Source organism: Lacerta agilis, chromosome 8, assembly GCF_009819535.1.
Source record: "Lacerta agilis isolate rLacAgi1 chromosome 8, rLacAgi1.pri, whole genome shotgun sequence".
Taxonomy (NCBI): domain Eukaryota; kingdom Metazoa; phylum Chordata; class Lepidosauria; order Squamata; family Lacertidae; genus Lacerta; species Lacerta agilis.
This window is the reverse complement of record NC_046319.1, coordinates 3,432,955-3,459,688: the sequence shown is the minus strand read 5'-3', so window position 1 is coordinate 3,459,688 and position 26,734 is coordinate 3,432,955. Positions and strand designations below refer to the sequence as shown.

The 26,734-nt window shown below is 46.6% G+C and overlaps 2 protein-coding genes and 1 long non-coding RNA gene across 3 annotated transcripts in view; all 3 read left to right on the top strand.

The window, feature by feature from the left end:
- Positions 1-7,187: 7,187 nt before the first annotated feature.
- On the top strand, positions 7,188-7,591 carry LOC117052106. The gene is made up of 3 exons (XR_004427215.1): positions 7,188-7,253; positions 7,359-7,435; positions 7,530-7,591. It is a non-coding gene; the product is annotated as an uncharacterized LOC117052106 (long non-coding RNA).
- An 835-nt stretch (positions 7,592-8,426) lies between these two features.
- On the top strand, positions 8,427-9,276 carry LOC117052165 (proteasome maturation protein-like). The gene is given in 4 exon segments (XM_033158942.1): positions 8,427-8,505; positions 8,508-8,590; positions 8,592-8,782; positions 8,784-9,276. Coding segments are annotated over 4 exon segments (417 nt in total). The 3' UTR covers positions 8,848-9,276.
- Positions 9,277-14,857: 5,581 nt separating this feature from the next.
- The window catches only part of SNRNP200 (small nuclear ribonucleoprotein U5 subunit 200), a 40,528-nt gene continuing 28,651 nt past the window's right edge, over positions 14,858-26,734 (top strand). The window contains exons 1-12 of the mRNA XM_033159061.1: positions 14,858-14,902; positions 16,190-16,353; positions 16,681-16,852; positions 18,227-18,419; positions 18,774-18,829; positions 20,335-20,433; positions 20,706-20,858; positions 22,972-23,071; positions 23,978-24,114; positions 25,223-25,306; positions 25,518-25,691; positions 26,517-26,654. Of these exons, the coding sequence (XP_033014952.1) occupies positions 14,858-14,902; positions 16,190-16,353; positions 16,681-16,852; positions 18,227-18,419; positions 18,774-18,829; positions 20,335-20,433; positions 20,706-20,858; positions 22,972-23,071; positions 23,978-24,114; positions 25,223-25,306; positions 25,518-25,691; positions 26,517-26,654 (1,515 nt within the window). The remainder of the gene's footprint in view (positions 14,903-16,189; positions 16,354-16,680; positions 16,853-18,226; positions 18,420-18,773; positions 18,830-20,334; positions 20,434-20,705; positions 20,859-22,971; positions 23,072-23,977; positions 24,115-25,222; positions 25,307-25,517; positions 25,692-26,516; positions 26,655-26,734) is intronic.

The following is a 26,734-nucleotide window of genomic DNA, read 5'->3' as shown; positions in this document are numbered from 1 at the left end:
TAGAGTTAATAAATCGGACGCATTGTCCGGGCTCATCTTTAAGGGTGGCCATCTTATCAGCCCAATTCATTAGATCCGATGATGTAAAAGGGACGTGAGAGTACACGAAGGTGGCAGCTCCCTGATCTGAGGCGGGCGCTATGGGTACATGCCTGAGGGGATACTGTCCCTCAGGGGTGTCCATTTCCGCTGTCTTAGTCGGAGTGGAGTTGGTACCCTCCCCGTCGCTGCGGCTCTGGTCCGCTGTCACTTCCTTCAGTGCCACTATGAGCTGCCTTATGAGGGAGTTACTGCGGGTCCTGCTGGAAACGGGGCTCAGGGTTGGAGGGGTAGTACGTTCGCTCCGGGGTCTATTAGGAGATGGTGACACAGGGCTGAGGACGGGCGGTGCGGTCTCAGGTTCATCATCTGGGTTGTTGGGGACGGATGGGGCTCCTCTTACTTCCCCGAGTCTACAGGTTCGGAGGGGATAGCTGTCCTGGATCTCATCTTCTGTAACTTCCCGGTAGGGAGGCGGTTTAACTTCCTTCTTCCCCAGCACTGACATCTGGTGGAAAGCTTTAGGGGATTTGTTGCTCTGTAAGACGTCTCTTGCTGTTACAAAGAGGTCGAGGTATTGGACCTGTAGCGGGTGTTGATCTTCCAGGACGGTCCGTAGCAAGGCGAGACGTTTGATATTAAAGGAACCGCCGGATAGCCAGATTTGATCTACGGGGTGGTGGGCAGTAGCCCTCACCCAACAGGTCCTGCATAATTTCTTTAGCTTCTTCTTATCAAGATCGTGTGTCCCTGGCAGCTTCGTCCAGTTTAGAAGGACGAACTGTAACGGGCTGTCAGACTCGGATTCCTGCTCAGAGCCAAGTCGCAGTTGCGCTTTGCCCTGCCCAGGAGTCCGGGATTGAAATTCTTTTGACTGGGGTGCACCCATCTCAACTATAGAACCGGTCTTTTATACTGCAGTTCGGGCTAGGTGAACCCTGGGTTACTTGGGCACTCACTAACACTGATCCTGAGACTTCCCAGTCCCTTTCCTGCCTGCCGTTCGCCTGCGCTAACTACTAGGCGGCCAGCCGTTTGCTTCCTTCGCTACTAGGCTGCGGTGCAATCAAGTACCTTCGAGGCCCCCCTTACTAGTGTCAATTTGATTGCCGAGGGCCCGACAGCAACGTCCCTGCCTTTTACACACTAAGGAAAGGGCTACCTGCCTTCGGACGCTTGCGAGCGCAATGCCAAAGCGGTAAGCCCGTGATAGGTTTTGAAAGGAAAAGGTAACCTTGCGTTCTGACAGCAGTCCGTCACGTCCTTTCGGATCAGAACTGCGCAGGGGCGGCTTTACCTTCAGAAAAGAAAGGAGGAACGGAGAAAGGTTTTGACAAGGGAGTCAGGGTAGAGGTGGGTCAGTCGCCACGTTTAGGACGAGAGCGCTGTACCCGGGACCTCAGTTCTGCTTTGTTACTTTGCCCTGCAGCTTAGCTGCTAACCAAGATCCAAGTTAAGAGAAAGAAAAGGGATAGAATAGCGTTTTCGTTGCTGCGGCTACTTATCCACCCGTTCCCGTGCCCCTTATACTCACTTAACGTCCCCTGGGTGGCATGTCTGGGTTCCCGCTGCTTGTCAAACCAACGAGCGACGAAGTGAGGGAATGACCTCCCTCCCCGGTTGCGTTGCTTTGCTCCGGTGTGTCCCGTCGGAACTCCGAATTACTGCCGGTGATCCTGGTCCCTGGGGCGGGAGGGCTCTCCCAGCAAAGAGGCGGGTGCGCGCTGAGCCTCCCCGTAACCCAGACCCCTCAGATCACCGGAAAACTCGGGTCCCTTCGTGCAAGTCGCCAATTGTTGTAAGCCAATCTATGTACCACGAGGAGAAAGCAGGGTCCGGTACCCGAGAAGGAGCTCCGGAGATTTTACCCCGGGAAGCCCACAGGTTTTGGCTGAAGCCTCCCACTTACCAAAGAAATGAGCCGGGACAACACAGGAGCTGAAGAAAGGAAAGCAAGGCGATGCCTCCCGTTTATTCCCGTATCTGTTGCAACAGAGGTTCCCCACGACGTGTGGAATCACGAAGAGAGAACCCCGAGTACAGTCATAGGGAGGGTTTTATACATTTTCGTTTCCATACAGGTGAATGGAAGGAAAAGAGCGGGAAGGAGGGATTTACATAAGGTAAATACATTAAATGACAAGGAGATTGGTTTATACAATGATAACAGAGTGGTCTTCCTGCCTGTTCTTTGGACTTGCTAATACTTCTGTTGTCTTCTGTCCTGCAGGGTGGAGTCGGCGATCGGAACTTCCTGAGTGGTGAATGTCTGTGTCCCTTTGTATATGAATAAAGTGATTTCCTCTGGGTGACAGATGTTTCCATTGTTTTTTATCCTGCTGCTTTGGTGGTAGACCCAGTAGATGGCGCCGTGGTGTAAGGAAAGGAGGTTTGACAGTTCATGGAATGTTGAGAGCGGGAGTCTGACAGCTCCCTAATGACAGCTAGTCCTTACGAAGGTGGCAGCCAGAGGAAACCCTTTACACGTTCTTTGGATATGATTAGGTTACAGATAACTTTCTAACCTTGTGGTTGTTACAGAGAAGCATACATGGAGTACAAGGATACATTAAGGCAGAGATACATCAGGTTATAGCTGGAGAAGTATGAGTTACATCTGGATACAATGTCGGAGGTTCATATACAACGTAGCAATACATAACACTTGGTTTATACTGCACATTAGATCGAGTATAACAGAGGCTGGTATTTGTGTGGTGATAAGGAAAGCACGTTTTTACAGTGCGGTTTCGGCTCCAGGAGGGGGTTCGTTGGAGAGGGTCAGGACCTGAGGTGATATTTGCCTATTGTTTACCTGCTGAATGTCGGCTGATAGATTTAAGATATGCAAACGTTGGAGGGCTGGGCGGAAAGGTTAATCTGGGTGCAGGTGGAGGGTGGGTGTAAAGGCGCGGCGATGGGTGATCGGATGAGCCGGGAGCAGTTGGATTTGCATCCGAATGTGCGCTTTGTTGTCGCCCGTCCTGCTCCCCCCTCCCCTCCTCCTCTTGCTTGCCAGCTAGTTTTTCCTGTCCTTGAGGAAAAAGTGGGGAAAATGGCGTTGCAGTGGATCTATGAGTCCCCTCTCTGTACATGGGGAACCTGGACGGTGTGTAAGTGTAGGGGGCATGGTTATACTCCTATTACACACTGCTTTCGGTCTGAAGGAGTAGTTTTTTTTAGTCCCCCCAGCATACAGTGTGGGTGGTGATTCCACCGCCCGCCCCCCCAGAGCACAAATGTGCGTCCTGAATATTGTTTCAGGGTGGTGCCCCCATGCGTGTTTGTCTCATGCCCCTTGGATATATGAAAGTTTTTTGTTGTTGTTTTGTTTGGAGCATCCCTGATTCAATGGAATAGTTTATTAAATACTAGTCCTATTATGTTATAACAAAATAAAATAAAAAAATTCCTTCCAGTAGCACCTTAGAGACCAACTACGTTTGTTCTTGGTATGAGCTTTCGTGTGCATGCACACTTCTTCAGATACACAGTGTGAATGCACATGAAAGCTCATACCAAGAACAAATTTAGTTGGTCTCTAAGGTGCTACTGGAAGGATTTTTTTATTTTATTTTGTTTTGACGCTGGCAGACCAACACGGCTACCTACCTGTAATTTTTATGTTATGTTATTTTTAAAATATATCATGGGAAACCTTTGTGTCTGGTCTTCCACAGCTGCTGCTGTCGATACGCTCCCTTCAATGTCCAGGTTGGTGTTATTTCGACATGGCCCCCCCCAATAAGGAATATTGGGCACAAAGTAAGCCCCACGCTGTCCAGTAGAGCTCTGTTGTAGGGAAGGTATTTTGCCTTTTATAAATTTATATCCCAATCTTCAAAAATATTTTACGAGGGTGCTTAACAGAACATGATGAAAAACCAAAATATAGATAAAAGAAAAACAAACTTTCAAAACAAACATTGGAGATCAAATCCACACTGGGCTGTGAATGCTACCCTAGAAGGGCCTGTTTCTGGCAGGGCACTGACTCATGTGAACCGGGGCAAGGGGGCTGACTCGGGAGTAGAGATGTGAAGGCCTGGGGAAAAATCAGGGGGGGGAAACGTGTTTTTTTCTGGGGGTTTTCCTGAAGCCTTTTGTTTTTTTCTGAAAAATTGAAAAAAGAAAAAACAGATTATGTTATTTTAACATGATGAATAAAATATTTTAAGATAAGGGGTTCAAATATTTTATAAATCATTTCTAAAAAAATACGTATGGTATCAGATTATTCTGATTTCTGTGAGGACAAGCCAGTCCGAGGTTACAAACTGAACTCTCCAATGCAAGAACAAGATATATTTCTTCCTTTAGGAGGTGCTGTTGTCACCAGAAAAGAAAAAGGTTTCCGTTTTGTTTTTGCATGCATGTGGTGTGCATTGGTTCTGTTCCTTTTCACTAGGCCTCAAAGCACTGGAAGAAAATATAGAGCAACATAAAGGGCCTGAAAGTATAGCGGTGGACATACTATCAAAGGCTCATTGGCACGGAGAGCCAAGGCCATCGCTACCAAGAACGCTCTTTGGAAAACAGGACAGTGGATGGGAAAGGCCTCCTTAGAGGGCCGTACGGTAAACGGGGTGCAGACAGTACAGATAGTCAGAATTGGCCCTTGGATGCACATCTGATTAAACCTGTAGAGTCTGATTCAGCCAAGTGAAAGGAAAGCGGAAGGCTGCTTCTGTGGGGAAAGGGATGGAGACGAAGAGCCCGACCCTCTTCTTCTTCTGCAGTGGGAATAACGAACAAAAAGGGAGCAAAACACACAGAGTGAATTTTTTCACAGCCCAACAGCTGTTGTTGTTTTGTTGTTGAATGAGTTTATTTATTGAATTATTTAAGCATGCAAAATCGGGCACGGATGTAAGGGTTGATGGGTCCAAGTAGGCATGAGGGAAGCAACAGCATTTGTTCTTTAAGTGTGTCTGCCACATTTACACGCGAGGAAGCCAGAAACTAGCAAACAAGCAGCACAATAAGAAAGCTAGACACTATTGTCTGCATTGCTGACACGCATCTAAAGAAGCAGGTACGTTTTGGCACTTTTAAATCAGTGGTTTTTATTCACAAAGTGTTCCCAGTTGCGCCTCAGCTGTGTCATATCTACGGGAAACTGCCAAGAACAGACCCACATCCCATGTCATTCTGGCTTCCTTCGGGAGAAAGGGTGCAATATAAATTCAACAAAAATAATAATTTTGAGTGAGTGTTTAGGCTTGCGAACGTTCTTTGGAAGCCGAACGGCTTATGATTGAGTGCAGGAAGCTGATGCAGCCAATCGGAAGCCGCCCCTTGGCCCCCCCCCTTCTAGAACCCACCGCCCTCAACCAACTCTCAACTGCCTCCCCCCAACATTCAAACTCGCTTTCAAAGGAGCGTTGTGTACTGCTTTATCTTTATCTTTATCTTAGCTCTGAGCGGGTTTCGCATAGGTGAGAACCTGGAGCCCCATAGGATTAGAGGGACCCTGAGGGTCATCCAGTCCAACCCCCTGCAATGCAGGAATCTCAGCTCAAGCATCCATGGCAGATGGCCATCCCCCCCCTCTGCTGAAAAACCTCCCAGGAAGGAGAGTCTACCGTCTTCCAAGGGATTCCTTTGAGATATTGACAGGGCTGCATGGTTTTATTTTCCTTCCTGTCTCCCAGGTCCTCAGGCAGGAAGGCTGCTCCGGCGCCCAAGAAATGAGGAGCCTGCGCTGGAAATCGTGGTATGTTAATTACATGGGGAATCCATTCCCCACATGGTGCCAACCTGAGAAAAATAGGCCGGGGGGGGGGGGGGGAGAAGGCCCGCCTCGCCCCAGCCCCTCGCCCCACCCCAACTGCTTTTTTATTTTTATTTCTATTTTTAATACAAATCTCAAAGTACAAATCTCACAGCATACTAAAACAACAAAACAATAGCTGAGCGATGTTCCTCCGGCCTCAGGAGGAGCCTCTTCAGTAGGGCTGGCTGGTGAGTCTGGGCTTCGCCCCCCAGGCCAGGTGGAAAGGGCCTTGCAGGGAGCAGCCTTCACCCTCCCAGGTGCCCTAGGTCCCCTGCCTCCGCTGGCTGGCCATGCCCAGCGCTCTGTGCCACGCGGGAGAAGGAGGGATGTGGCGGGGGGGGGCAGAAGACTGAGGGCGGGAGGGAGCTGGGAAGGCAGACGGGGTGGGGGGAGGGAATATTGAGGGGGCTGTGCCCCAGAAGGAAATAATTGGGGAGGCCGGTGCCCTAGAGTAGATGCATATGCTAGGAAAATACAATGTCCTTCGTCTCTCCCAGGGTCAGGGTTTGAAGGCTCCGGCCCAGAAGCAGAAGCAGCCCAGCGGTGCGAGGGCGAAAACCCAAACATGCAGGTATGCTGTGAATCCCACAAGTCTCCCCACCCCATACGTCCTTCCTTCCTTCAGACAGAAACAGACATGGTGTGTGGAACTGGACCAGGGGAAGAAGTGGCTCTCCCATTGCTGGGGGTGGGGATTGCCATTTCCTCATGCCAGCAATGGGACAGCCAGCTGGAGGAGGAAGGCCTGGTTTAGATATTCCTGTAGTTTTACGGGAAGTGTTTCTTTGTGGTCCACTTCTCTTCCCCCCCAGCTATTGCCTTGGGGAACAGCCCCCCCACCCAGGAGCTGACACTGTGGCTTCATTACTGCATGAATCTATACCAGCCTACTAGTCCATACCTAAATATTTTGAGAAATAGATACAGTAGTTCTCCATGTTTGGGCTTCAGTTTAGGCATACAGCTGTCCAGGACCACCTAGATCTCAAACAAGGGCATGTTGTGCTTATTTTTGCCACCTTCTTCTTCTTTGGAAATGCTGCCCCGTTGAGAAATCTGATGAAATCTCAAAAGGTGGCAGAAATACATTGCATTTCAGGTTCTTTCTTTGCCTTCTTAGCTCATGTTTTTCCTAATTTCTCCAGGTTTGAGGCTCCAGCTCCTGCTCCCGGGAGGAAGAGAACATCCTGGCGGTTCCCGGCTGAGATCCCTTGCGCCACTTCCCCACTGCCCCTCCGCTGCACGGCCGTGGCTCCTGCCCGGCCCTGTTTGGCGCAGAAGCAGCAGCCAAAGTTTCCTCCAATCCTTCAAAGAACATCTCAGGTTATTTTAGAGAGGGAGGAAACTTTGGCTGCTGCTTCTGTGCTAGGCCGGCCGGGACGGAGCCAAGACGCCCGTACAGAGGAGGAGGCGAAGTGGGGACAGCGTTTAAGATCAGGTAGGAGGAAATGCCCCCTTCCCAGGTCCCCCACCCTCCTGCCCCAGACTGGGGCTAGCGTGGCTGGGAGCCAGGCGCCTGCTGAAGTCTCTCTTTGTTTTGCAGCAAGGGAGGGACTCAGCCTGGGAGCCGCCGCATCCCGGGAGGGACTGGAGCCCAGGCGGAGGATACCTGCCTCTGAGGTAATGGGACAGGGGGAAGGAGATAATGGGACAGGGGGAAGAAGCCCTTAGCCTCAAGTTCTCCCCTGCTTCAAAGATCCCTTATTTATTGCAGAATCTCACGCCTGCACTCCTGCTGTCGCTGTTGCCGCTGCCGCCCCCGCTGCCGAAGCCGCCCCCCAAAAGAAAAGGTAAGAGGACGGGAACCTTTGCGTGGGGCGGGGAGAACACCCTACAAGTTGAGTGGATGTGTTCCTCCTGTGGATGCGCTTCTGGAAAAAGGTGGACACAATCAGAAGACGCCTGCTTTTTGGGAGAAAAGCAATGACAAACCTAGACAGCATCTTAAAAAGCAAAGACATCACCTTGCCGACAAAAGTCCGTATAGTTAAAGCTATGGTTTTCCCAGTAGTAATGTACGGAAGTGAGAGCTGGACCATAAAGAAGGCTGATCGCCGTAGAATTGATGCTTTTGAATTATGGTGCTGGAGGAGACTCTTGAGAGTCCCGTGGACTGCAAGAAGATCAAACCTATCCATTCTCAAAGAAATCAGCCCTGAGTACTCACTAGAAGGACAGATCCTGAAGTTGAGGCTCCAGTACTTTGGCCACCTCATGAGAAGAGAAGAATCCCTAGAAAAGACCCTGATGTTGGGAAAGATGGAGGGCACAAGGAGAAGGGGACGACAGAGGATGAGATGGTTGGACAGTGTTCTTGAAGCTACTAACATGAGTTTGGCCAAACTGCGAGAGGCAGTGAAGGATAGGCGTGCCTGGCGTACTCTGGTCCATGGGGTCACGAAGAGTCGGACACGACTGAACGACTGAACAACAACAACAACAATATGATCAGTTTGGGAAGTGGGAGCCTGCTAAAGGTGAAGCTCGATTACAACTCCCATTATCCTTGACCATTTTCCTTTTTCTGCTGCTTTTCAGCCAAACACGTGCGGTTTGAGGGGCTTTAGGAAGACCTGCTTCAGCCGTGGAAAGACAGGTTGAGGATTCAAAGATGAATTCCAGAGCGTTTGGATCTCAGATGAACAACTGTATTCCAGTTTCTGATTTTTCAGCTGCTGGAGCATCTGAAACTGTGATGTGATAAACAGAAGCTTTACAAATGTGAAGAGCGAACGTTTCCCTGTTCATCCTTTGGACATACCGGAAAATTTTGTTGTTGTTAAGTCAAGATAAGATGAATTTTCTTTCTCTGAGAAATATTCTGGGGCTGCATGCACCGCTGAAGCTGCAAATGGAATTCCAAGCAGTGAAGCAGGTCCAGCGTCTTCCGTTCCTTCCTAGTTCTAACTTGTCCCAGGATATCTGGAAAGGCAACTGTGACTGCGTTGGTTTTGAGGACATTTTGAACGGCACAGAGTGAAGTAATGGGAGATCCTCATCTTTTGGTTGAACACAAACTTGGTTTATTATAAAGCGCACATACTGCATCCTTCTGTTTATGAAAATGTTTCTTGCCTGTGTCCCTGTAGGTTCAAGTAAACCATATTAAATAGTAGTTGTACATCACTTGTTTTGATAATCTCTCACCTACCTTGATGGGAAAAGGCTCATTAAATGCTTAAATATATTACTTTTGTTCTGTGTTTACTGTCAGTACAAATGTCTTGTAATTGGGTATTTTTTTAAAAAAAAATCGGGAAATATCTCTATTACTGTTTCATGTCTGCAACTGGAACTGTAGACATTAAAAAGTCTATAGAAAAGGGACATTTTAGATTGAACGTTCTTGTTCTTTGCCATATATAGCCCAGGTATTTGCTGTTTAATCTTTCTTTCCTTATGCTTGATGACTTGACATGCCATCTTTTAAAAACAATGAGTAAAATTTTCTATAAATGCAACATAACCAAACAAAAAAATCCAGCTCCTCACCGGGGCAATGCAATCTCTGAAGAGTTCAGGCTGTCGCAATTTGGGAAATGAGCCGTGGCAGTAGAGGGAGAGATCAGCTCATCAGCACACAGCCTCTAAGACTGTCCCCGGAGTGAGAAAACTTCCCAGATTAAATCCAAATAAGGAGAGAGAATTCAAAGAATTAGTGGAACAACTTTTGAAAAGTGTCTGGGAGTGAAATAAGGGAGTCCACTCTTGAGCTGGTCAGAACCGCATGGGGAAAATCGGGTGGAAAGAACCGGGTACAACTAAACCTTTTGTCTCAGAGTATATGGGCATGGAGGCAAAGGTAAAGGGACCCCTGACCATTAGGTCCAGTCGCGGACGATTCTGGGGTTGCGGCGCTCATCTCACTTTATTGGCTGAGGGAGCCGGCGTACAGCTTCCGGGTCATGTGGCCAGCATGACAAAGCAGCTTCTGGCGAACCAGAGAAGCGCAGGGAAACGCTGTTTACCTTCCCGCCAGAGCAGTACCTATTTATCTACTTGCACTTTGACGTGCTTTTGAACTGCTAGGTGGGCAGGAGCTGGGACCGAGCAATGGGAGCTCACCTCGTTGCGGGGATTCGAACCGCCAACCTTCTGATCGGCAAGCCCTAGGCTCTGTAGTTTAACCCTCAATGCCACCTGCGTCCCATCATATGGGCATATAAGGGATCAAAGAATTGTAGAGCTGGAAGGGACCACAAGGATCATCTAGTCCAACCCCCTACAATGCACGAGCCCCACATTGGGCAAAAGATTCCTGCAATGCAGGGGGTTGGACTAGATGACCCCCCCCCAGTGTCCTTTCCAACTCTACAATTCTTTGATTCTAATATAAATGCTGTGAATGGCATGTATCTGCGGGACTGTGATGACCAGCTAAGTTACATCCTGCAGGGATAAAGGCCTCACCCTGAAGAGAGACTGCTTCCCATCACTCATTTAGAACTCTGCAAGGGTTTGACAACCAGGAGCAGGAAGAAAGTAAAGGAAAATCTGTTCCAGGATCTGTTTACTTATTACTGCTCTGCATGGGCACCAGGGCACACTAGCAATCAGCAACAGGAGTCACATATATTTTCCAAATACATTCTAGGTGGTTAGTTCTGCCCCACTGAAGCCAGCTTGTACTTTTTCCTATTATTGTGACTCACAATTGCTACCTTATCTGAAGAAGTGTGCATGCACACGAAAGCTCATACCAAGAACAAACTTAGTTGGTCTCTAAGGTGCTACTGGAAGGAATTTATTTTTTATTTTGAATTGCTACCTTCACAAACAAAAAACATTTCTATTGCCAAAGGAGCAATCCTATAGCCAGCATGGTGTAGTGGTTAAGAGCGGTGGACTCGTAATCTGGTGAACCGGGTTCGCGCCTCCGCTCCTCCACATGCAGCTGCTGGGTGACCTTGGGCTAGTCACACTTCTCTGAAGTCGCTCGGCCCCACTCACCTCACAGAGTGTTTGTTATGGGGGAGGAAGGGAAAGGAGAATGTGAGCCGCTTTGAGACTCCTTCGGGTAGTGATAAAGCGGGATATCAAATCCAAACTCTTTTTCTTCTATAGCAAGATCCACTGGGATGAGCAGGTTAGCACCCATTGGATCTCTAGCTGAGCCAGGAGGTTTCTGGAGCAGCTGGACTACACAGGCTTAACTTCCTTATCCTCAGCTCATCAGGAGAGAATCTGGAGTATCTCCCTCAGCCTGGCTTAGCCAGAACCTAGTCAGCTGAGCTGAGTTTGGCTGATCTGAAACTGGCGTAAGCCCTCAAACAGGGTGGGACTTAGGCAGCATCCTAGGCCTATTCACGGGACACAGCAACTCAGTGTAACTCAAGCAGGATAACTCAAGCAGTGGAGGCAACAGATATACTTCCCCCTTTATTTGTTTGTTTTGTAGCACATGAAATTATATTTCTATACTGCTTTTCATTTGCATGAATCGCAAAGTGGTTTACAAACAATAAATAACAATGACGCAATAAGGGGACCCCTGACCATTAGTTCCAGTCGTGTCCGACTCTGGGGTTGCGGCGCTCATCTCACATTACTGGCCGAGGGAGCCGGCGTACAGCTTCCGGGTCATGTGGCCTGCATGACAAAGCCACTTCTGGCGAACTAGAGCAGCACACAGAAACGCCCTTTAACTTCCCGCCCGAGTGGTACCTATTTATCTACTTGCACTTTGACATGCTTTCGAACTGCTAGGTGGGCAGGAGCAAAGACCGAGCAATGGGAGCTCACCCCATCGCCATCGCGGGGATTCGAACCGCCAACCTTCTGATCAGCAAGCCCTAGGCTCTGTGGTTTAACCCACACCGCCACCCGCGTCCCTTAATGACGCAATAGAACATCACAAAAGCAACATCAAGCAGACAACATAAATCTTGTGTACAGGATTAGTCTCCACGTGGCTGAGCCTCAGTGCTGGGAGAACGGCTGAGTTTTGTTTCACTTTCATAGCATCTCTGCTTATCACTACATTCCAACTAGAGATCATTGTTTAAAAACAAACTCTTAGTTGGTTTTCTTATAAATCGGCTTGTAACTGTAACTCGTGAAGCTGGTTCCACTGCTGAGAATATATGTGCTAAGGGGGGTGGGGTGGGGGCACAGGGTAGGACCACAATCAGCAACTGGAATACCTGAAGATGGAGTTTTCAACAAGGAAAAAAGGAAAGAAGCAGAAGTGAAAACCAGACCTGAAGTCCTTTCCTCTGATCTAAAACCCCATGTCCTTAGTTCCAGATGCTTTGCAGAGGGTTGGACTAGATTTAAAGTGCATCTAATGATCCTGGGCATTGCAGCTTCCCTCTCACAGACCTACAAATCCCAGGACCCATAACAAACTACAATTCCCAGTATCGTTAGGGGGAAGACCCCTCTTTTTAGAACAGCGAAGAGAAGCTGCAGCTCACTTTCCCCAATTTCCTAGGAAGCAGGAGTGGGAAGCTTAGGTGCTTCTAATAGGATGACTTCACAGAGCAGGAATATTGCTGCAAAAGTTGGGTGTCTCCCCTCTCTCTGCCAATCGGAGGCAAGAGCCCAAGGGGTTCCAGGATCTCACTTTGGAGAACTGAGACATGGCGTAGAGTGTTGTAGCTTTAGGAAAGTTCACAGCAGGGTCCTTTCAAGAAGAACTTGTCCCCCACAGCAGGGCAGCCAGCCATCCCAAGTTGGAGTCCACACTCTTTCTTCTTCTTCTTCTTCTTCTTCTTCTTCTTCTTCTTCTTCTTCTTCTTCTTCTTCTTCTTCCTCCTCCTCCTCCTCCTCCTCTTCCCAGCACCCTTGCTCAAAGCCTCTCTTTTCCTGCCACCTAAGCACCCACTTATCCCAGCCCCTTCCAGATCCCCCATCTCTGTTCAGCCCACTGGGCCAGGGAGAAGGACTTCTCTTGCATTTCCAGTTAGTCTCTCGGGGGCCTTGAATTGTTTCTTAACGGCCCTTGCAACTTGCGTTTCTCCCTTGAAAACCCAAATAATCCCAAATCCTACCATTTATCAATTTCCAGGGTTTAGTGGGTATCCCCCCTAAATCTATATTTTAAAAAATGTGCAATAGGATAATTGAGATGAGGATATAAGAATTCCCAAGGGATTCTAAGCAGAGAGGGAGGGGGGAGAGGGAGAGTGGAATTCTGGAGCAGGCTTGGAAAGGGAGTTTGAATGTTGGGGGGGGGGGAGGCAGTTGAGAGTCGGTTGAGAGCGGTGGTTTCTGGAAGGGGGCACTTGGTGGGGGACCTGAAGCTGGGCAGCTCAGCTATTCAGCTTGGGATCAGTAGTCCAGTCGCCATCGCCCGGGGAATGTGGCCGTTCCATGACGAGAGAAGAGGGGCTCTGCCAGCTGCCCGGGAACAGAATTCCCTCGGTTTAGGGGGGCCATGGAGCCAGGGCTTGGCTGGTACTGCTAAGGCCCAGGTGCCTCACACCAGTCCATAGCTGTCAACTTTCGGATTTGAAAATAAGGGATCAGCAGCCTCACCTATGACAGTCACATGGCAGTGGTGGGCGGAGCCTGAAGCAAAAGTGGGCGGAGCACATCAGACACACATGCAAAATAAAAATGGTTAAGGATTCTCCTTCATTGGGAGATTTTTACACAGATGTTGGGTGTCATGGATGTATGAACTAATTTGAGATTCCGGCATTGCAGAGGGTTGGACTAGATGACCCTTGGCATCCAATGCTGCTCAGTGATCCAGACCAGATTTTTATTTTACCAAGTGTGTGGTGGGTGCTTTTTCTTTGGGGGGGGAGGCTGCTTATTCTCTGCCAGCAGCTGAATAAGCCTCCCCCCCTGCGAAAGGAGCCAGGCTGCACGAGGCGGCTGTAATAAGAAAAAATCTGCCCTTATTCCCTTATGGGGTACACAAGAGCCCTTGCAAAGTCCTTTGCAGGTTCTCCATTGGTAGGAGTAAAAAACAGAGTCCAACCAGAGAAGATTGAGAAGCAAAGCATTGATCTTTATTGAAGCTGTTGCAACAGCAGTGATTTTCGGGGGGGGGGGGGAGACCCAGAACAAAGCAGGCATGCTCTTATAAAGACATTTCAAAATTTCTATGCTCCACAAATAACCCAGAGATGCATTTTAAATAAAAGGCCCCAGGCCTCTTTTAAAAGGAAAGGTTCTGCAGGCCCTCCCTCCCTCCCCCCTCCCATCTCCCCAGGAATAAACAGGCCTGCCTGGGTTCACAACACCAGGCTGCAGTGGGGAACTTAAAGGGGTCCCTCTTTTAAAAGGAAAGGATCCCGAAGCGTTCCTCCCCCAGGTTGGCGCGGGGGTGGGGGTTAAGGCCAAAGGCCCCAGGCCTACTTTGTCCATTGACGAAGTCCAGGGATGTCCTCTTCCAGGGATGTCCACTTCATACAAGCTCTGGAGCCAATTCAAAGCTCCACACGGCTTCAAAACTAGGAGTTCTAGGAGGGACCAGCGAGTGGCAGCCGAGGCGGCCAATGAAGGCTCAGCTCCCCTGCCTTGCAGCATCCAATCCCTAAAGGCAGGAGGCGGGATTTCTTCGCTGCAGCCTTTAACCCTTCATTGCCCGTGACTTGTGAGCCGGGCAGAAAAAAAAGCATTCAGAACTTGCTTTTAAATACGTGATTAAACGGGATTATCAAACAAACGGGATAAAGGCGTGAAAAGCAATTAAAAACGGGATAATCCAGGGGAAAACGGGACACTTGACACCTCTCCGTTACTGTATTTTCCAGGAGCGGCTGTCACGTTGCACCCTCTATGGAAAGAGAAGGGGGGAAACCATGGCAACGAGAACCCGGAAGTGCAGTGCACAGGCAAAGGAACGGCCGGTCTAGGATTGTGAACTTATTTCTGCCCTCTATCCCTCTGAGCCAGTTTCAAAGAGGCTCAGTGTAGTGTTCACCCGGAACTTGTAGTGTTCACCCGGAAGCGGAAGTGTTGCGGCAGCCCGTTGCGTGTGGTGTTCGTTTTGCGGCGTTTGAGGAGCGGGAGAAGACGCTGTAGAGGCCGACCGGGGCAGAAGCGGCTGCTCTTGCGGGGCGGTAGCGGAGCTGCGGAGCAGCCGCCATGGCGGACGTAACTGCTCGGAGCCTGCAGTACGAGTACAAGGCGGTGAGTGGCGGGCGCGGGGGGTGTTAGCAATGCTGTAAATCAGGCTTCTTTTTCATTCTCATTGTTAGTGGGCAATATTCACCGTTTGCTCTATTCAGACTACATCATCTGAAACTTTACTGGAGTCCAGTGGGTCTGTTCTGAATATGGCTACATACAGGGCTTGGTGTTTTTCAACCGGAACTCACCGGAACTGAGTTCCGCCCAGAGCTGCGTGTTGGAGGCGACGTTGTAATGCGGCCGTAATGATGCGGGCGGTTGGGCGATCGGCCGGAGAAGCGCCCCCCCCCCCCAAATTGTTGTTTTCCCCTACAAAAGGCTTTGGCTCCCCCTAGTATAGTACTTTTTAAGGTGCTTTATTATTAATGTTTAATAATAAATTATAAAAATATAAAAATACTGTTGATTGTTAGTATTGTTAATTGTTTATAATATTACTAGGAAAAAGTTGCTGTTTTTTGCAGCAAGAATGAAGAAGCTATTTTCGACCCCTGGCTCCCTCTCCTTGCAGGCAGGGCAGGCAGGAAGCAGCCCAATCTGTAAGGCCTGCTGAGAGGTGGCACCTCTCAGCTTGCATGATGCTGCACTGATCTCTTGGAAGTTGAGTGGGAGGAATTTCTCATCCTACACCCTCAGTGCTAGCTGTGGCAATTTAAATCTGAAATCTTAGGCGCACCAAGAGTTCAGAAACTGCTCGCAGTAATGAAATTCCCTGCCACAAAACATGCCTAGCTCTATGGGAGTTTTGGGCACTGCTGGATGATGATGGATTACAACACCCATCATTCCTGACCATTGGTCATGCTGGTTTGGGCTGATGGCAGTTGTATTCCAACAAGTTTCAGAGAGCCATAGGTTCCTCCCCTCCGTAGTAAAGTAACACAGTTGCCCATTTTAATAACAACAGCAGGAATTACATAACATTTTTACTGTGCAAAGCAAATCATATACAAATCTCTCATACCAGTTTTACTGTCCCCTTCCTATTGTGGAGAATAGGTGTCTTCCTGATGCCACCTAGTGAATTTGAGTTAGCTGAAATCTGACTCACAGATCTTGGGATCTGACTCTACAGCAGGTGCTGTTTTGCAAATTACTGCTGACAATGATGTGAAACCCTAGAGCTGAAGTAGTCTATTACTTTTATTTGTGATTAAAGCCAATAATTGTGGGAGTGGTATGGCAAAGGAGGCTCTTCTAAAAGCAGAGTATTTGACAATATGTTTCATTTCCTTCTTCTTAAACTTGAGATCTCTCTCCCTCACATTGTTTTCTTGATTCTTCCAGAACTCTAATCTTGTACTTCAAGCTGATCGCTCCCTGATTGACAGGACCCGGCGTGATGAACCTACGGGGGAGGTCCTGTCATTGGTGGGGAAGCTGGAAGGAACTCGAATGGGTGACAAGGCCCAGAGGACTAAACCCCAGATGCAGGAGGAGAGACGAGCAAAGTGGGTGAAGACTATTTAATACGTTCTTTTGTCTGTTTGTCTAATAGCTGGCTGAATTCTAGAGTTGGATCCAATAATTTAATGTCTGTGCTTATCATGTTCAAGCCTTTGTCACTAATAAGCTGAGCTAAGTGCTCAGTTGTTCGGGGAACTTCTTTTTCAAAATTTGTGTTTTTTATAATTTTATTCTTTGTATTTTCTATTTTACATATACAAGCGAAATAAAAACATAATCATAAAATCCCCTTTGACTCCCCCCCCCCAATTGTGGATTGGTCTGGTGTTCTCTTTCCTGATTGTGTGCCACCCATCTTCCCATCTTTCTAGGAGGCGGAAACGAGATGAGGACAGACATGACATTAACAAGATGAAAGGTTACACTCTGCTTTCTGAGGGCATTGATGAGATGGTGGGAATTATCTACAAACCCAAAACTAAGGAGACCCGAGAAACCTATGAAGTCTTGCTGAGCTTCATTCAGGCAGCTCTTGGAGATCAGGTGAGTGAAGAGAGTAATCTTCTAGGGGCATTGATGAACTACATGCCTAATATCCCCATGTGTTCTGCTCTGTGCATGGACCAAAGAGAGTAATAATGTAAGCATATGAAGCATTTTAAATTTTCTGTAGTTATACCAGTATCCGGCATTATGTGTTCAGTTAACTTAATTGCACAAGCCTAGCAAATAATGTAATCAGCTAGCACTAAATATATATGGCTTAGCAATTAGGAACCATTTCCGTGCATCTGTGTTGGTGCTGAGATGGTAGAAATGCAAATGAATACAAGAAATAAATAATAGCAAATGGGGACATTTCTCAGGGATGTATTTTATTCCTGTTAAATGATTTTCTGGTCTTGTGTCTGCATGATGTGTCCATCATCTGAAGTATTGCACCTGCTTCCCTTGGTTTCACACCACAGAAAAAACAGTGCTTATCCTGAAGTGAACTCAGGTATATGGAGACGTACTCAGAAATACGTGTGGGACCTGTAATGAAATACTGTAGTGTAGGCAAAGGTAAAAGGTAAAGGATCCCTGGACGATTAAGTCCAGTCAAAGGCAACTATGGGGTGTGGTGCTCATCTCACTTTTCAGGCCAAGGGAGCTAGCACTTGTCCACAGACAGCTTTCCAGGTCATGTGGCCAGCATGACTAAACCGCTGCTGGTGCACAGAGGACTGTGACGAGTGCTAGAGTGCATGGAAACACTATTTACCTTCCTGCTGCAGTGGTGCGTATTTATCTACTTGCACTGGTATGCTTTAAAACTGCTAGGTTGGTAGAAGCTGGGACAGAGCAACGGGAGCTCACCCTGTTGGGTGGATTTGAACTGCCAACCTTCCGATGGGCAATCCCAAGAGGCTCAGTGGTTTAGACCTCAGCGCCACCTACATCCCTAAGTAATTTATGCTGTGAGATGCTCAGGCAAGGCATTTGTCCTCCCATATCCCATTTTTATCTTCCAACTGGTAGTCAGTATTCTGTGACGACTGGGCATACACAATCCTCATTGACTTTTTGGGTGGAGAGGGTCATCACAGAATCATAGAACTGTATAGTTGGAAAGGATACCTAGGGTCATCTAGTCCAACCCCCTGCAATGCTGGAATATCAGCTAGATCATACATGACAGATGACCATCCAACCTCTGCTTAAAAACCTCTCATGGAAGTCTGCTCCACTTTCAAACAGTTCTTACTGTCAGAAAGTGTAATTTAAAAAATACTTTTTATATTTCTGCAAAACTTGGCATTTTCCCAAGCTTGTGGCTGCACCTCTTGTTTGTCAGTTACCTCTTTTAGCTCCAATCTTGTTGGCACTCATCACCTGAATTGGACGCTAGAGTAAGTAAAGTCTTGTTTCTTGCAGCCCCGAGACATTCTCTGTGGAGCTGCTGATGAAGTCCTGGCTGTCCTGAAGAATGAAAAACTACGTGACAAGGAGCGACGGAAAGAAATCGATCTGCTTCTGGGACAGACGGATGACACCCGCTATCATGTGCTGGTGAACTTGGGCAAGAAGATCACAGACTATGGCGGGGACAAGGAGATCCAGAACATGGGTAGGGCCTGCAGCCTCAGCACCTTTTAGCTTTTTCTGTGTTCATCAGTTGGATACCAAATTCTGTACAGAATAATAAAGGTTCTTGGAGCCACTTCTGCTGCTTATGTGCCAGTACAAACCGCTTTAAATGTTGGTTAGTGGTAGCATGCAAAGTTGTGACTCGTGCTTTTGAAGAGCATAGTCTGACATTCTGCACAGCTGCATTACAGATTGATTATGAGCATGGGTCATTGTTGCCTGCCTTCAGAGGGCACTGTTTTTCAAATAAAGCTCAGGATTCTTCTATATAGTACGTGTGACCTCTTCTACTCACCTGATGTTGCTTGTTTCTGATTTTTGTCCTCCTTTGTAGATGACAACATTGATGAGACCTATGGGGTGAATGTGCAGTTTGAGTCTGATGAAGAGGTGAGTGATTCATTTGGTGTCAATGGATATGCATATTCCTGACAAGCAGAGGGTGGCCCTTTTGTCTGCATGCACCCCCCAAGGAGAAAAGGGCTTTCCATTTTCTTCACGATGATGGGAGTTTGAATGTAGGCTTCCAATAATCACACAAGCAATTCTTTCTCTTCCCATGTCCTTTTTCTAAGATTATCTTCCTTTCCAGTTTACGGGTGGCAGTCAGTGCTGGTCTTGCTCAGTAGATCCATTGATGTTAGTGGACATGACTAGGTTAGGTTCATTAATTTGAGTTGGTCTGCTTTGAGTAGGGACTTAGTTGAATACAACCCTGTGTTTGTGAAGTGTTGCCAACATGTTAGATGTTTTTAACATTAAAGTGACACTGGTAGCTGTAATACTACTGTTTATTATTATGTACCGATTGACTTGATTACATGGTATTTCCTTTCTCCAAGGAGTTCAAAGCAGCTTGTATTTCTCTCCACTCCTCTCTGTTTTATCCTTCCAACAACCCTGTGAGGTAGGTTAGGGTGTGAGTTAGGGTTCTCACTGGTTGAGTGAGAATTTGAACCCTGGTAGTAGGCTATTAACATTTACATAACTATTAGGGTAATAACACTATACCTTGGAAGTCGAATGGAATCCATTCTGGAAGTCCGTTTGACTTTCAAAACATTCAAAAACCAAATTGCGACTTCTGATTGGCTGCAGGAAGCTCCTGCAGCCAATCTGAAGCCGCGGAAGCCCCGTTGGACGTTCAGTTTCCAAAATAACATTCACAAACCAGAACAATCACTTCCGGGTTTATGGCATTCGGGAGCCAAAACATCCAGGGTGTTCGGGATCCAAGGTATGACTATAGCAATTTATAGAGTAATGTATGGGAATATTGTATACTGCATTTTTGCGCATATATATTCCTTTTATATGTATCTTTGTTCTTTCCCCCTTTTCCTTCTTTTTCTGTATCACTTTTATTTCTTTTAATTATAATTCATAAAATATAAATTTATAATTTATAAAATATAAATAACAAAAGAAAAGTCTGATCAGAGAACAATACAGTGTTACCTTCATTTAAGAACAGCTTAATTTATAAACAACCTGAATTAAGAACACTGCAAACCCGGAAATAGGTGTTTTGGTTTGTGAACTTTGCCTTTGAAGCAGAACATGTTCCGCTTCCTGTTGAGTGTGTTCCATTTGTAATTTGAGTCCCCCGCTGCTATGGGAAAGCACGCCTTGGTTTAAGAACACTTTGGTTTAAGAATAGACTTCCGGAACGGATTAAGTTCATAAACCAAGGTACCACTGTATCTAGTTCCAACTAGAGGTTTTCTTCTAGGCCTCAACTCCTGCCTGCCTTTGCTTTAATGTAACATGATCATTTCTGGTAGATTTTCAACAGTGGTAGTCTTTGGTTCTCCTAACAGAGATGTTAGGTGGTTAGAAGCGTTGTGATATGTCCTTGGAAGGGGCACTGAACATGAACTATCTTGCACCAACAGGAGGGTGATGAGGATGTTTACGGTGAAGTACGGGATGAGGCTTCTGACGATGACATGGAAGGAGATGAGGCAGTGGTTCGCTGCACCCTTTCAGCCAATGTGAGTCATGCAGGGAAAAATGCAGAGGCTTTTGCCATTTATTAGGGTGGTGGCTGTCAGTAGCCTGTGTGCATATGTCCAGAATAACTAAATAATCTCTGCCACAATGTGGATTAGGAGAACTTCCTAACTCCTTAGGGGAATATGCAGTACTGTGGAGGAAAACGCTAAGCATGTGGCCTACCTCACCAAGTTCTTCTTAAGCCTTGTGTGCTGTGAGCCTTCATGTCTGCGTGTCAAGTAAGTCATGCAGATAATTCTGTTTCTCTTAGCTTGTGGCCTCAGGTGAACTGATGAGCTCCAAAAAGAAAGACCTGCACCCCCGAGACATTGATGCTTTCTGGCTGCAGCGGCAGCTGAGCCGTTTCTATGATGATGCCATCGTATCCCAGAAAAAAGCTGATGAAGTGCTGGAAATCTTAAAGGTGCTCTGTTTTCTTCTGTTTCTTTCTGGTTCCTTGTTTCTTTCCTGGACTGGTGCTAGCTGTTAGTGTAAATTTGCACCTTAATGTGAAAAACAACAATGTATTGCATGTGTGGCTTCCTCTAAGAAGGGAAGAAGACCTGGACCTACTGTGTGCCGCCTTGATGTAGACCAGAATTAATTCCCCAGCTGCTCTGGCTTTTGAATTGCCTTGATTCCTGGAATTGCGCAGGCGACAACAGTGGCACTCCTACACTCCGGCTTAGAAGAGGCACGGATCCTTGACTGAAACGTGGGACGAGTGACTCCCTGAGCCTCCTTCCTCAATTTAGTCTCTGCCTTGCCTATATAGAGCTGCATTTTAGATTTCTGCTTTCAGGTTCCTGCTTTATTTGTTCTTAATTTTTTCTACTTTTACTTTGGTTCTCTTGGCAGCTCCTTTTAGGTTTTGCTTTAGGTTTTTTTTTTTTTTTTTAAAAAAAACTGCCCTGAATGGTCAGGATCTGGAAGGCCTGTGCCAGAACCTGTGCCTGTTTTCCTCTAGAGACCTCAAGTCATGGCCTTCTGGGTTTTTTCTCTCCTGAGGTGGGAGAGGAATAAATGCTCACAGACTGACTGTTGAATTACCGTATTTTTCAGTGTATAACACGCCCCTGTGTATAAGATGCCCTGTGTATAACACGCCCTGAGCTCATACTGAGCTTTAGCCAGCCTGACTTTCCCCCTGCAACTGTTGGCTACTCATGGCTACTCCTCCTTTGTTATTTCCTCTTTCTTCCATTTCTTATACATGCCCTTCTTAACTCTCAGCTCTCCTGTAAGTTTATACAGTCACACCGGTTTCCTTTCCTATTTTATTTCTTGTTGGCATTGTCTGCATTTGGGCCTTCAATATTTCTCCTTTTAGAAACTCCCATCTTTCTTGGACTCCCTTCTCTGTTTTTTCTGACCATGGGTAGCTCCTTGCGCTTTTTGAAATTGGCCTTTTTAAAGTGCAGAGTGTGTCTCTGACTACGTTCAGTTTTCCCTTGCCTCTGTATCCTGAAACCCAGGAGAACATGATCACTTCCTTCCCAGTTTCCGAGTACTTCCACTTCATTGATCAGCTCCCCCCTATTGATGAGGATCAGGTCCAAGATAGATGATCCCCTTGTTGGTTCTTTCACCTTCTGGGAAATGAAATTGTCAGCAAGGCAATGGAGGAATTTTTCAGACCTTACATTCTTGGCAGAGATTGACCTGGGATGCTCCCCAGCAATTTCTTTTAAAGGGACTTCAAGTCAGTACACCCTGCCACCCTCTCAGGCCAAAGTTCTGATGACTTTTTGGACAAGATAGGGCTAGCTTCCAGCTGTGTAGCCTACCCTGGAGATCAAAGCAGCATGCTTGTTTCTCTGTCCAAACGCCTTGTAGTATCCCAGTCTTTCCCACGAAAAAGCAGTGTGCTGGTCTTTAACAACCCATGTCTTAGACACCCAATAGTGTCAAACGGCCTAAACATGTGGGGATTTCAGAATTTTAAGACTAGCAAATACACACAGTTCCCTCTCATCAAATTATGAAACTTAAGAATTGGCAGTAAGGCAGATAGATGGTGAAACAGAATTCTGAAAACAAAAGAGCTTGGGGCTCAAAACTGTTTGCTTCTAACCTATTCACTAAAAAATACAGTATTTCTAGTCTACTTATGAGTAAGAAGTGGGAATGGTCAGCTTGCCAGTGCATTGTGGACAACATGCTTGTGGACCCCTTGATAGAGGGAGGGGACAAAGCTGCATAGAGAAGGTCAGCTTTTGATGATTCACCCCACATTGGAGTGAGTGGTACCTCCCTCCATCTGAACAATGACAGCCAATGTCATGTTTCATAGGTGAGCAGGGAATACTTTTGCCAGAGGCTTGGGAAGGGGACAAACCTCCCCTGTCATAGAGGGAGATGGGCCATTTCAGGTGTGAAACTGGATTTTCCTATTTTCCCGGCATCTTCCTGTCAGCCATTCCTGGGGATCTGGTGGGAGATGTATGACACCTTTCTTTGGGGAAATGGAGAAGCAATTGAGCAATGTCCTTTGTCACATGACCTAATTCCACCACTCCCCTTTCATGTCTCCCCAGACTGCCAGCGATGACAGAGAATGTGAAAATCAGCTTGTCTTGCTTCTGGGTTTTAATACATTTGACTTCATTAAAGTGTTGAGGCAACACAGAATGATGAGTGAGTGCCTGCTATATTATGATGTAGAGATATCAAAATATTGGGTTGTCTGAAATCTTGGTGTGCACAGAGAGCTTGGAGTTGTATGGAGAAATTTCTTACCTAGCAGTTTCTTGCCTTCTATAAAAAGCAGTGCAAGTGAAATAAGCCCCCCTACTAGCCCTCTGCACATGCCAAAATACTAGAGAGAGAGAGAGAGAGAGAGAGGTGGTGTCTTATCACATTTGCACTAAGATATTTGGATAAGAATGGCCTAACTTGGCATGATATGAAGTACAGTGGTACCTTGGAAGTCGAATGGAATCCAGAAGTCCATTCAACTTCCAAAATGTTCAGAAACCAAGGCACAACTTCCGATTGGCTGCAGGAGTTTCCTGCAGCCAATTGGAAGCTGTGGAAGCCCCGCCTGACATTCAGGTTCCAAAGAACGCTCGCAAACCGTAACACTGCCGAAACGTTAGACTCACAAGGCGTACGGGATCCAAGGTACTACTGTACATTGTTTCATTATTGTGTGGTTGCTTTTTGTGTATTAAATAGCAGTTGTGTGTCCACCAATCCAGATCAGGACTGTGGCAGGGCATAGCGTTAAAATGTGGTTGGTTGTGTGAGTTGAGGACTGTTAATAAAAAACATGGGAGAGAGGAGACAGCAGTGCAGAATTAAAAGATGCTGCCATATTGACATGTTTAAAAATTAAACTGAGCACTAAATACCTATTAGAAGAAAGACAATACAGATCCATAGGAATACAAATTCTGCACCAGGTCATTTGCCTCTGGGAAGTACAGACAAAAAAGTACAGTCTGTCACCACCCATTTCCTTTGTTTGCCCTTAAGGGTGATTTAGATGTGTCTTTCACAGGAGTAGAATAAGATACTACAATTATTTGTTTTCTCCCCCAGTCTTGTACTGTACCCTCTTGGCTAGTGCTCAGAGTGAAGCTGAGAAGGAGAGGATTATGGGGAAGATGGAATCTGACCCTGAGTTGTCAAAGTTCCTGTATCAGCTACATGAGACGGAGAAGGAAGATCTGATCCGGGTAAGGATTGGGGATAAAGGTGGGAAGGAATCTGGAGTAAAAATGCTTTAATTGTGGTGGCTTGCTTATATATTTGCCCTGAAGGCATCAGTGTGGGTTGTTCATCCTTGTTCCATTTTACTCCAATGATTGCTCTGTGCATAGCTGTCAACTTTCCCCTTTCTTAAATGGAAATTCCCTTATTCCAAATAGGATTCCTTGCAAGAAAAGGGAAAAGTTGACAGCTATACATTATAAGACCAAGCAGCAGTTTCGACTGTAGCCTCCCTTCCCATGATTTTACTCAGTGTGTACTCTGGATTGTATCAGATATTCCTGCTGTGTCTTACTGTTTCAGAATAGTGTTGCTGAAGCTGGAGATTTTAAGCACTTAAAAATATTGTTAAACAGGCATCTCTTCCTCTTCACTTTCTCTCTATATCAGCATTTCTCAAAGTGGGCGTTACTGCCCCCTGGGTGGGGATTACATAGAGGGGCACCAAGAGGCAAGGGGGCAGCAGGGGGGTGTTGTTGCACTGGAGGGGTAAATTACTATCAGCCTTTGAAAAGCTGGCATCAGTGGAACAAGTTCATCAGTTTTGTTGAATCAATTAAACTACTGTAAGTGGTTTTAACTGGATTTTGAATAAATGTGATTAATTGTTGCTGGTTTGAATTTTATTGTTATTACCTTCCTTAGTGGGTCATGCAAACTGCTATTCTGAAAGCTTTTTTATAGTGTAGGGTAGGGGGCACAGGAGAAGAGTTTATGGAACCAAGGGGGCAGTGGTCTTGAAAATGTTTGGGAACCACTGCTCTATATTGTGAGTCTGTAACAGCACAATCCTATATATGTTAACTTTGGTTCATTGGGTTTTATGTCTTAGAAAAAGTATTATTGTTCCTTATAGGGAATGACATACACACAATGGGCAGCGGAAAGGAAGAAGGATTAGAGTCACTAGCTTTTGTAGGGTAAAGTTCAAATCAGCCACACAATTTACTACAAGATGTCAGGAGAGGAGAAAGTGCTTGGTGTATATAGGAGCTCACCATTGTTGAGCAGCCTGGTATGGATCCTTGGAACAAAAACTCACCCTAACGTGGCGTTTGTGTCCTCCCACTTCAGGAAGAACGCTCTCGCAGGGAACGTGTCCGCCAGTCCCGCATGGACACTGACATGGAAACCATAGATCTGGACCAAGGAGGAGAGGTACTCTTGCATCGTCAAATATTCTTAGTGGGGAGGTCTGAGCTACATGTGAGGTGCTGCATGAACTGGGGGGAAATCATTCCTCATCTTTTCTCTTCTTGTTTATGAATGAAAGATTGGTGGGGTGGTTTTTTTTTTACAGGTTTCTATGCTATCACATCTTAATTTAATGAACGATTTTTGATGGAAATTTCCATTTTGTGAATTTCAGGCATTGGCCCCTCGGCAAGTTTTAGACTTGGAGGACCTTGTGTTTGCCCAAGGCAGTCACTTCATGGCCAACAAGCGATGCCAGCTGCCAGATGGCTCTTTCCGCAGACAACGCAAAGGCTACGAGGAAGTTCATGTTCCTGCGCTGAAGCCAAAGCCCTTTGGTTCAGAAGAGGTTGGTGGTGTGTTTTTTTATTATTTCCGTCTATATAGACAGCACTTGTGGCAGGGGGCTTGTGGTCTTCCCTGCACCAAACAAACTCATTCACAAACTAGCAGCCTTGCTGGGTGCCTTCAGCAATCATGGAGCCTTCTTTGCACATCCTACTGTTTCTTGGTCTCTCAGGCTGGTAGCAGGTTGTATGTATATGCTAACTACTGATCTATTGTCTAGCACCATCAAGAGGGTCTTCTGCTGGTTCCCTCACTGGGAGAAGTGAAGTTACAGGGAACCAGGCAACCCTCCCCGTGGAACACCCTCCCTTCAGATGTCAAGGAGATAAAAAAAATTACACAACTTTAAAAGGACATCTGAAGGCAACCCTGTATCGGGAGGTTTTTAATGCTTTGTTTTTATATATGCTGTAAACCGCTCATAGTGGCTGGGGAAACCCAGCCAGATGGGATGGTAGAAATGATGAAATGATGATAATGAAGGAGACATTGTAGCAGCTAACTGCTGCCGAGGTCTTTGTTGAGCAGGTGATGTGTTAGGAATTTGGGCAAGGCTCTATGTCCTTCCAGTCACCAGGGTCATCTTGGAAGAATTGCTTTGGTATTTGCTGCCCATCTAAGATTTGTCATCCTCTTTACAACTTTTGTCTGCTTAATTGCTTCACTGCTTTTATGGGCCAATGGGCAGCGTAGGCTCTTTCCTGTAAAGTGACTTCAGAGTGAATTGTGGATTTGAACTGCTTCTGTTCTGACTATGAGGATTCTGCCTCATGAGTTTGTTACTGACTTGCTGGACAAAAAACATAATTTCCTTTCTTATTCTCAGCAACTAGTTCCTGTGGAGAAGCTCCCCAAATATGCACAGGCTGGATTTGAGGGATTCAAAACACTGAACCGGATTCAGAGCAAACTGTACCGTGCTGCACTTGAGACAGATACAAATTTGCTGCTCTGTGCACCCACAGTGAGTGTCCCATTCTATGATGTCAAATACGATGGATCTTTCTGTGTCTCTGCACTGTTACTTGATTTTTGCTAGGGGAA